Below are 11,810 nucleotides of genomic sequence, written 5' to 3'. Positions count from 1 at the left end.
GATACTGTTATGCACGAGGAATGCCGTTCCCAACATGTTTATGTTAATATTTTTCAGTTTTATTGCAGGCTTTCCCTTGTAGACACAATAGCCACCTGAATCAAAGTGATCACAATCACGAAGACGCGTTTCTTCTTCTGCAAGAATATGAATCCCAAATCTATCACAAGTATCTGTCAGTATCTTGAGTTTTCCTGTTTTAGTCAGTGTCTGTAAGTTCAGTGTACCAATGAATTGCTTTTGCTTTGGTCTGAGGAGTTTTTGGAAGCTCTGACTCTTCCCTACATGATGTCCTGGTGCCCCAGAATCTGAATGACCAGGTTCGTCTTTGCTCTTCTGAGTTACGGCCTGAGGTAGTTGCTTCGTTGCTTATGTTTCCATCATGCTAAGTTCGTGGTTGGTTTCAGCTGGTGGACGTCTGCCCAGGACGAGTGGCTGATTGTGGATTCAATTCACTCTCATCGTATGGCTTGTTAATCCGTACGGCAGCGGATACATATGCATATTCAACAGATATCTAAAAAAAATACACTCGAAAACTGGCAATAACATTCGATCTTTGGCAATAACCTCCGACAGCCAGCGACACAAACCAAAACATAGCATCAAAGTAAGTGTTCAGTTCCTAGTGCTGTGAAGTGTGGGGAACGAAACCCCAAATGGTAAATATAACAAGAAGAACAGTGCCAAAAACGGAACTAATATGCAACATATAGAAAATCATCCGTGGAACCTGTCAGCAGAATTTAAAATATTACTATGCCATAGAGAAACCAACCACCAAAGCTGTTTATAACCTATATATACATTGTCCCAAAATGTAAACCAAACAGCAAAAATATGCACATATTCCAGGCCACTGAAAATGCCTTGCAGAGAATAAGGCAAAATGCCTATGGCACGAAAATTGTGTTTCATTCTGTTGTAGTTAGACAGTCAACAAGTAAACATTTACAATATACTGTAACATTACACGCTACTGAGGAAGCCAGAACTACAAAAGATGAAGGTGTTCTACTATATACATGAAATAATTTGTAGTGACGTTGGAAAGCAAGATTACAAAGCTTCTGTGCAACTTAAAAGTAAATTTAAGAAGATAGTCATACATCAAGTAACCTTTAATGGTTGTCATTCAGTTTGTGTGTGAAAGGCAAACATAAATTACAGTAATAGGAAATAATTTTCATAGCGAATTTTTATTTTTTACTTCAAAATTTGTTACTTTTGGCCTGATGATCATATTACTATGTCTCAATGTGTAGGAATTTTACAGGGTAAACTTCCATTTATCTAAAAAATTTATAATTATTTTTAAAAATTTTATATTATTTTGATGAAGAAATGTTGTAATACAAAGAATTGTAATACAAAGAACAAGCCATCTTGCACTTTCATCTCAGCAAGATAATGCCCACCCGGTCATAGTGAGAGTTTCTACTGATTGTCTTTTTGCTTTCCAAATCCTAACTTGGCCAACAAGGTCGTCGGGTCTCTCCCCAACTGGGAATATTTAAAGTATAATGAATAGGGCCCTCCAGTCGCCGCAGGATTATGACTATCTAACATACCAATTGGACAGAGTTTGGCATGTATCCATTGGGAGGACATCCAACAAGTCTATCAATCAATGCTAAGTCGAATAACTGTTTGCCTAAGAGCTAGAGATGGACCAATGCATTATTGACTTGCTCAACTTGTGAAGCTTTTTCTCTTGAATAAATAATCTAGATTTTCTTATATTGTAGTCATTTTTTTGTCTTTATATGTATATCACATCTACCGATTTCCGTCCGATTCGGATAGTTGCTTCATGGTGCATCTCTTTTTTGTCTTCTAGTGTAGTTGGTAATGATTAATGAGATATGATTAACTTTTGTGTGAAATGAGCTTGCTGCTATGCATGGTTTATACAAAAAAATGTGACTTGTATCTTCCACTGTTATTCCACTACTCTCACAGTAAGTATTATCTCAAATATACGTTTTGTGAAGATGGCTAGGGAATGATCCACTATTACAAAAATGAGTTACACACAACAACTCAATAAAATGAGGATAGTTTTACTTATGCTGAAGGACAGACTTGCTGACAGTTGTGAGAATGGAAACAACTGTATGAGCTCAAGAAAAATTTTTAAATCTGAAATTAGAGCAGCAAAAATCAAATCAAATGAAGAGTACATACTAAATTCTAAAAACAAATGTAAAGCAGCTTGGAATGTAGTGAAAAGTGAGATAAACATGGGAAAGAAAGAAATCAATATTGCAATTAACTGTACCAGCCTCAACGAATATTTTGTAAATGCTACAAGAAGCCTTCCATCACCAAGTGATAATACATCAGTTCTGAGGCCTTCCTTTTGCTATCACAGAATACACCAAATGAAAGATACGTTTGGAGAAGAATTACTGCTACAGACATTACTAATGTCATAAACAAACCGAACAGTTCCAGAACAGATGACTAATATAGACTCAGTAACTATGTTTTAAAATCTATAATTAAGGAAATCAGAAAGCCTCTGCCCTATCTTGTATACAAAATTCTTGATACAGTACTTTCCCTGAATGCCTTAAAATTATAGTTACACTTCCAGTATACAAACTGGGTGACAAAGCCTTACCAAATAACTATAGATCTGTATCAGTTGTCCCTATAACATCCTAAATCATAGAGAGGCACACACACATACAGGTCTATAAAATGTTGAAAATAACAAGTTACTGAATGAAAGCCAGTTTGGCTTCAGGTCAAATCAGTCAACTGTAAGAGATTTTGAAAGTCTGTTAATTGCAATTCACAATGGTTATGAAATGAAATGAAAATAATCTCTTCTACTACACTTATAGACTTCAGCAAAGCTTTCGATTCTGAATCACAAAATATTATTGCAAAAAGACCAGGATACTATGGTTTTGTAGATAAAGTACTAAATTTAGTAAAATTCTACCTAAGCAACAGGCAACAATTACTGCATGTCAACAAAGATATATTAAAACTAATGAAAACTAAGAGAGGAATCCCACAAAACTATGTTCTCTGGCCATTTCTTTTTATTGTCCATGTTAATGACATTTAAAACTATATGGCGTGCAAAAATGTTCTATAAGCTGATGATATGACTATGATCTCATCTGCTGAGAATATGCAGGCAGTTATAGACAAAAAAAAAAACCATTTGAATAAGCAGTCAGTGGTGTTAAGCTAACAAGTAATATACAAACAGAAAAAATACAGAGGATGTATATTTTATTCTAAAGGCACAAAAAGAAGAGGATAAAATTGTAAAACTGCTGGGCCTCATAATAGGCCAAAGAATCTCTTACGATGAGTATATAAAATATTTGACTGATAAACTTGCAAATATTATTTTTCTACTTTTTCAGATAGTTTCGTATTTTTGTCTACAACTATTTGCATATTCTCAACAGATGAGATCAAAGTCATCTCATTCACTTACAGAACATTTTTGCACGCCATATAGTATACATTACCAGAAACAACTGCATGCTAGACATACCACATTCAAGGTTGTCACTGATACATAATAGTCACAAACACCTTTGTCTGAATATGTGTAATAAACTGCCAGAATTAGTAAATATCCTCAATCTAACTAAATTTCAAGTAGTATTAGAGATGTGGTTTAAAAATGTAGCACATTATTCCACGGAAGAATGCCTTCAAAGTGACCTAAAGGACATTATACAATGAAGGCGAAAACCCTACTTACTATAAATTAAGTGTGTCATAGATGTATAATCATAATATACTTTCTCATTTATGTAAAATGCAGCTATACCATACACAACATGAAACTGGAAGTACATGTATGTACTTCTGTAATTAATATGCACATAACATATAATGGAAGAGATGATATATTTATTTATGTATGATTATGTAGATGTGTAATGAGGTACACTAGAATGTAAATTATCTGATGACAATCATCAATTTGTAAATGTGTTAAAAACTTTATGTTTTTAACTAAAAAATACATCTACAAGTATAACTTCAATTGAAGAAGCCAATTTCATCGTAAACATGTTGAAATGCGAAATGTCTATTAAATCACATGCGAATTATGAAACTTGTAAACCTTTTATTTGTTCTTATTGTGTCGGACCAGGTCTTCAAGGAATGTTTTCTTGTCTTTATCCATCGTATTCCTCCTTATGAGCATCGATGATTGATATTCGTTTTCGCATTGGTATCTTGTTCTGCTATATGGTGCAGTCTTTATATCTTATGGCAGTAATAAGATGTTTTTAAAAGTGTGGTTTTGACCACCACATTATATTTAATGTTCATTGTGAAATTAGCAACAAAGATTAAATTAATGACACCAGTATGAAATTCAATATCGGTTGCAATCGCACAAGTTGACGATTCATTTTACAGAAATTCAGCATCAAGTTTCTATTCCGCAGTCGAGTTTGGCTGGATTGTGACTCTAACCCAGATCATTAGAGCCTAATGGGTGAGCTCTGTCACTTTTGAAGATAAAAATCACGCGATTCGGCCATGCTAAACGTCGGTATAACGATATCGATAGTTTCTCCAATGTGATGAAAAAGTATCGATTATGGCAAACGCGTGGCGTTCGGCAAAGATAGATGTGTGTGTGCGTGTGTGTATGTGTTGCGTAGAGTATGGTGTATAGTGTATTGTCGACAGGGTAGTTGCGTAATGCCGGCGGACGAAAACGGGCTGTTGCCGGAAATGTAGACATACGCATTGTTGAAGCTGAAGTGTTTGTGTGAAGGTGGCCGTTGTTAGAGATTCCAATGCATGTTTTAGTAACAGAAGTCCATCGGTCCTCAGCTATTCCGTCATGCTTCTGCAATCAGTGAACACAAGTTTTTCCTTTTTTATAAGCTGCATAGTGTTCTTATTCGGTGTTTCACGAGTTACCGGCGTAGGAGAGGTGATATATGCAATTAACGCAGGCGGCGAATCACACACAGACAGTTTGGGGGTAAGATATGAAAGGGATCCTCTCCACGGAAAGGTGGGAACAGCATCTGACTATGGAAAGCAGCTTATAATAGGAAGGGTACCGCCTACGGATCAGCTGTTGTATCAGACGGAACGGTATCATCATAGCACTTTTGGTTACGATATACCCATTCATGAAGACGGAGAGTATGTTATGATCCTGAAGTTTTGCGAAGTATATTTTAATGCACCAAACATGAAGGTGAGTATATCTAACGTCATGCTTAATGTTTACCTACAATACACATAAGCCCTTATTGCAGGATGTGTGATGCTTAATTTTGAAGGTACAATTTTAGGTTGTTAGTGCAAATGTTCCTAAACAGTCGCTGAGTGTTTGTTAGTTTCGAAGTAAGTTATTTTGTGGCACCAGAGGCAGTCCATCGTTAATTGATTGAAATTAGCCATAGTGAATGCAATCAATTTATAAACGCTGATCTGCTAATGTAGACTAATAAATATCTCGTGACATAAACATGGGTATCATATATGTAGGCTTGCCCATTTGTAATGGAGGAAACAACTTCATTCCTATGACAGCTGTTGAGTACAGTGATTTATTAGTGATTGGTTTTCTCATCAGTAAGCACTTTCTGCCCATAGTATTTGTTAGGCTCCTCCCCTCTAATCATTTTGACCAAATTTTTAAGAACACAAATGTGAAAAGAAATCTTACACACTTCGAAACTAAATCATACCATTCCAAATTAGTACAAACATTATTTTCTTGATCAAGGACCCTTTCAGTTTATTTGAATGGCGATAATTGTGTGTGGAAATCATGTTTACTGCATCAGTTCTCTATAATTCTGAGAAATAGTGAGGCCTGTGAGAGTTTCTAGGGAAAAAGGTAGTATTAACACAGATTTTCTGCCACAATGCGAAGTTTCACACAGGCATAGTTTTAAAACAGCCCAACTGATATCAGCAGTGGTTGGGAAATACAACCTTGCTACAATCCTTTAGTTGTTCTGCACAGATAAGTTAAAAACAGTTATCACATTTTCTCAATCATTAATTCATTTCTGAACTTTAAAGCTTTTTTTCCGTGGATCACTTCAGTGTCATTTGCTAGTTGTAAATTTGTAAAAACAACTTCACTTTTGCATTTTCCATTTTCTTCAGGTGCCCCCATCCATATCTCTCTCTCTCTCTCTCTCTCTCTCTCTCTCTCTCTCTCTCTCTCTCTCTCTCTCTGATAATTTAAGGTCTATAGGAAAGTTATTTTATTGGAGTAAAAGATGTGCCTTGGAATATTATGTAACCTAACATATGATTCTGTGAATGGAAAGGTGTTGCTGTTTGAGCAGCCTGTAATGGCCTGCTGCAACATGTAAGGTTTTGTATGTGGCAGCATGTAAACATCCTGGCATCAAATCATTAAGTCTCTGTATGGTTTTGCAGAATCTGTATGCAAATCCATGAAGTATCAACTCTCTTAACCAAAGAAATTAGCAACCATGTCCCAGGCACATTTAGTGAGAGCTGTCAGCTGAATGTGTGGACCTGCAGACCATTGGTACTGATTTCCATCTTCACTTGCTTCATTTATATTTGCCAGTACTTCAGTACTCCATCAGTACACACACACACACACACACACACACACACACACACACATACAAAATCAATATGTGACTGCCCACCAGCAGGTCAGTTAACCAACTCTTCATCAGGATGTGCCCAACAAAAGCTAATGAAATAGGAATGAAGACACTTAGCCCTGATATATAGGTCCTGTATAGAAACAACGTGTATTGTCAAAAGAACCACAGGGTGCACATTTCATTGAGAATTCAATTCCAATAAAGAGCGTTCATATTAAACTTCCTGGCAGATTAAAACTGTGTGCTGGACCGAGGCCCGAACTCGGGACCTTTGCCTTTCGCGGGCAAGTGCTCTACCAACTGAGCTACCCAAGCACGACTCACACCCCGTCCTCACAGCTTTACTTCTGCCATTACCTCGTCTCATACCTTCCAAACTTTACAGAAGTGAACCTAGCAGAGCTAGCACTCCTGAAAGTAAAGATATTGCAGAGACAAGGCTTAACCACAGCCTGGGGGCTGTTTCCAGAATGAGTGCTAGTTCTGCTAGGTTCGCAGGAGAGCTTCTGTAAAGTTTGGAAGGTAGGAGACGAGGTACTGGCAGAAGTAAAGCTGTGATGACGGAGCGTGAGTCATGCTTGGGTAGCTCAGTTGGTAGAGCAGTTGACCGCGAAAGATGAAGGTCCCAAGTTTGGGTCTCGGTCCAGCGCATGCTCCGCTGCAGGGTGAAAATCTCATTCTGGAAGCGTTCATATTATTTCTCTGAAAGTGATTAGATTTTTTTGTTTTTCAATGAGTTCCTTCACAGATGTTTTGATTGCAGTTTATTTCCATAATCTCTCTGTTAATAATGTTCAACAACATCTAGATGGGCTACTTCTTGAATGACTGTCATGCTCTCAAAGCTGAGACTCAGTGTGGTAGCTCATGGAAACACCCATAAATCTCAGACTGACTTACAGTCACTCCCATCAGTGGCCATGCTATGTGTTAGCTTGGAGTGCGCTGTGCGATTGTTGAAGGCTGCTATTTGAATGTAATTTTTTACTTCTGACCTAGTTACAGTTGACTGACCGTAATTTGGAACATAGACTGTATCCTTGGCTGAAAATAGTCATTCAACTGAAACAAGTCCAGAAACAAATGTCCTAAAATAACAGTCGGTATAGCTTTTTTGTGGCAAGATGTCTTTTATCTAATCAGTTTCTCATTGCTCATACTGCTATAACTTCTTTTAGAACTGTAGCATGGCTCTCTACTTCCTTTTAAATGTCTGACATTGTTATTAAGACACAGTTCCTATGGGATTATTCAAGAAAACTTGGGTAATTTCTTTGAATTTAAGCTGAAGCTTTTCAACTTCCTCATTATAGAACTGTCTTCTGTGGTACACATACAAGTCTCAGTCATAACTCTCAGATCAAAACTAACTTCTGTTTTTTGTCATTATTAGACACTGTAGTATAACCTACTTAAGGTGTTCTCTAAGACAACCTGCTATTTTTACCAGAAACATGTTGACAGTAGATACACCCTTCCACAATTGTCAGTCTAAAAAATAAGGATAAATATATCCTTTCTAAGAAATTCCTTTCTGTCATATGATGAGGAAGCATTAAAATTTCAGTGCAGTTCCTTTCACATTTACAATTGCCACCGCTGTCAGGAACTTAATAATAGTTAAAATTTGATCCTGGCTATATAGGATTTATATTTAATTTTATTATGCCCAACCAGTGTGGACCTGACCTCCATCTTCAACAATACAGTGCATGCATATGTACATACAGTTTATTGTAGTGCTTGTAGTAAAACTTTCAACCTGCCCTGATAGTCATGTGTGTTAAAGTGCTTTCCTCCAGAGCAAGGAGTCATGGCCACTCCAATTTGTGTTTGCCCAGTGGATTAACAACGAGGACCGGTGTGCCAGCCAGCCTGAATGTAGTTTTTAGGCAGTTTCCCACATTCCACCAGGTGAATACTGGGCTGGTACACACGTCCCACCTGCAAACATATATATGCTCCACAAACATTTAGAAAACTTTCTCACACTTGCAAATAGATTTTACTCTAGACACAGACAGGTAGGTTACACTGAATCTGTCCTCGGGGTAAAAAGGAGACTGATGACCTTAGATGTTTAGTCTCCTTAACCCATAATCATCAGCTGCAAAGAATGTTCATGTAACATAATGATACCTGCAAGTGTGCTGTGGAAGATGGGCCTGAGGTCAAATACCGATCCAGTACACTAAAGTTTAAAAGATTAATGTAGACTTTTAGTGTCATGAAGTTCCGTAGAGTCATGTGACTGTTCCACATACGCTACCTGACAAAAAAAAATGAAGCAGCCAGAAGACATGGTCGGCTGTCAATATAACTGCGCGCGCGCGCGCGCGCACACACACACACACACACACACACACACACACCATTGGCGAGTATTTAAACAATTAGAGTTGGAATTCTCTGTAACATGTGGAATTCTCTGTAACATGTAGAACAGCCCTCAGGGTAAATTAGTCTTTTTTGTGTTTAAGGATATAAGGTACTTATAAATGGTGAAAAATTGAAATTTTTTATGACTTTATTAAATTATATAGTATTTCCTGATTACATTGATATACACATTATAGGGCTTCGAATGAAATATGACCTATATAGACCACATTTTAAAGTTACAGTCATGTATGCCACCATGCCCCCTTTATTTGTGTTACAGAAACCAGTATTATTTTGAAAAGAACTGTGAACTTTCTGTTTCCAGTGATTATACATATGATACATTGTATATGTTAATAACAGTGCAGATTTCTAGTGTCTGTAAATGATAATCTTTGCTAGTATTTACTTTTGTTTCGCTGAATCAGTTTGTTCACTTGTTACTCAATGTTTGTTGCCCAAGTGCTCCATGTATTTGTGGAAGTACATATCCTTTTGTGCACAGTAAATACAAACTATGCCACATTTCAAGAAATTCAATAAAAGGAAATTCCATGGAAACCATTTCACAAACAAAGCAAGCCACACTGTTGAAAGTAACCTATGCATCAGTTCTTCAGGGAAGAAACTCCCACATGGCACACCTCCTGGTGATTCAAATTTTTGTGTTAACAGTGACACTGTTTGTAGTGGACTTATGTCGGCATTTTATCTTCTTTCGTAAAGGAAGTGGCAAAATGTAAACAATGTGATGGTGTAGGCGGTCGGGAAATAACTGAACAGCAGAGTAGCAGGAAGGGTTTAGCGTCAAAATTAGTTTACTGTGTAGATTCTGCAATAAATCTACCTCGAACATGGTGCATAATTCATATGATGTGAATTTGAAGTTAGTGTATGCAATGTGTGCAGTAGGAAAAGGAGAAAAGGCTGCTCAATTGTTTTGTGGTTTGATGGACCTTCCTCCTCCTCCTCCCAGTACGTTCAGCAAGTACATAAAACTACTTTTAGGTGCCTTGATGGTTGTGTCTAAAATGTCTATGAATCATGCTGTAGAAGAAACTGTAAATATTAGTGGAACCAGGGACATTGCTGTTTCACTTGATGGGACATGGCAATGTCGAGGACATCTCTCCTTGAATAGTGTTGTAAGTGCCACTTCTCTGGAGAATGGAAAAGTTGTTGATGTTGAGTGCTTATCTGCCACACCTGCCATGGTAACACTGAAGGACATATTGAAAATCAGCATTCTAAGAATTATGATGGTTGCAGTGACAGTATGGAGTGTGATGGAGCTCTTAATAATATTTCAGAGGTCGGTGCCCATTTATAACGTTAGATATCCGAAGTACCTAGGCGATGGGGACTCTAAAGCTTTCAATAAAATTAATGAGTTCAATGTTTATGGTGATACCTTGGAAACAAAACTGGAGTGTTGTGGACATGGGCAAAAGAGAATGGGTCCTAGATTTAGGAAGCTACGAGGAGAAATGAAAGGGAAGTTGAGAGTTATTATGGACTGGCCATTAGACGAACTGCACCTCTGAACGATGTTACAGCAATGAGAACAGCTGTATGGGCCACCTATTTTCCTAAGTTGTCCACAGATGACCACCCTGTTCACAGATTTTGCCCTAAAGGAGCAGATTCTTGGAGCATTACCAGAAAGCAAAAGAAAGTGGTCAAATATACCTTAAGCGTTCTCTTCCTGAGCCTGTTTGTTATAAAACCAATTTTTAGAGACCTGAGTGACCCTGTTTTGCTTAGTAAATGTCTTCATGGGGGCACTCAGAATGCAAATGAAAGTTTCAACCATTTAATTTGGGAAAGATTACCCAAGAACGCTTTTGTAGGACTAAATACATTAAACATTGGTGTACTAGATGCAGTGATATGTTTCAATGATGGAGTGATAGGAAGGTTGGAAGTCCTGAGAAATTTAGGCGTAGAATGTGGCTCTAATATGGAATAACAGTTAACTTGGGTGTGACAGACAACGGGTGCATGAAGCTGAAAGATTCGCTCTTTGAGTTACCAAAGAAGCAAGAAGTGCTAAAAGAAATGCCAAGAGGAAGCTTGAAGATGAAGAAATGCTGCAGGATGAAGACTATGCCTCAGGAATGTTCTGAGGCACAGTTTAATTGGCTCATATCTTCATTCACAATTTCCTGCAAGTTGTATTTTTCAGAATTCAGGTACAAATATTTCCTAAAGTTTGCTGTAATTTTTTTTTTCTGCAACTTGAAATAGTCCATTCTTATATAGTAGATCTAAGCTTTATTGCAGTAAAATGTAAGATGTGGTATCCTTGTAATATACATAATAGGTGGAATTAAATTGAGCTAGTACCTCAGCCATCATGTCATGCATATGTGATAAACGTTTGGTCTCCTTCAAATGTACAACATTGGATTAAATAGTACCTCAGTTTGTGAGGAAGCATTTTGGAAGAAAAATGCATCAACTTCTTTGTAATTTTTTTTATTAGCCCTAAGCAGGTTCAAAAATATTCAAAATACTTCTTATCTGTTTAGAAAGTGTGTTGCATTACCTGATGTCAACAAAAAATTTGTAAAACATATACATTATAAACAGTGCCTGAAAGAAATCTGTTGATTTTTACATACTATTGAGCCGGAAAAGTACCCTGTATCCTTAATGTTGTTATCAGGCTTGTAGGATGTATAAGGGGCATGATAAGCATCAGGCGTTGAGTGACCGCTGTGAAGAACATGGAGATGCTGCATACTCATGTGAGACAGCATTATGAGCACATGACAGAGCATGAAAATGACCTCACAGTGAGTCTGCAGTTGGCAA

At 37.3% G+C, this 11,810-nt stretch overlaps 1 protein-coding gene across 1 annotated transcript in view; it reads left to right on the top strand.

Annotated features, from left to right (window-relative positions):
- Nucleotides 1-4,613: 4,613 nt before the first annotated feature.
- The window catches only part of LOC126411433 (malectin-A), a 35,148-nt gene continuing 27,951 nt past the window's right edge, over nucleotides 4,614-11,810 (top strand). The window contains exon 1 of the mRNA XM_050081363.1: nucleotides 4,614-5,206. Within this exon, the coding sequence (XP_049937320.1) occupies nucleotides 4,841-5,206 (366 nt within the window). The 5' untranslated portion in view covers nucleotides 4,614-4,840. The remainder of the gene's footprint in view (nucleotides 5,207-11,810) is intronic.

Source organism: Schistocerca serialis, chromosome 1 (assembly GCF_023864345.2).
Source record: "Schistocerca serialis cubense isolate TAMUIC-IGC-003099 chromosome 1, iqSchSeri2.2, whole genome shotgun sequence".
In the NCBI taxonomy this organism is placed as follows: Eukaryota; Metazoa; Arthropoda; class Insecta; order Orthoptera; family Acrididae; genus Schistocerca; species Schistocerca serialis.
This window is presented reverse-complemented; position numbering and strand designations above follow the sequence as displayed.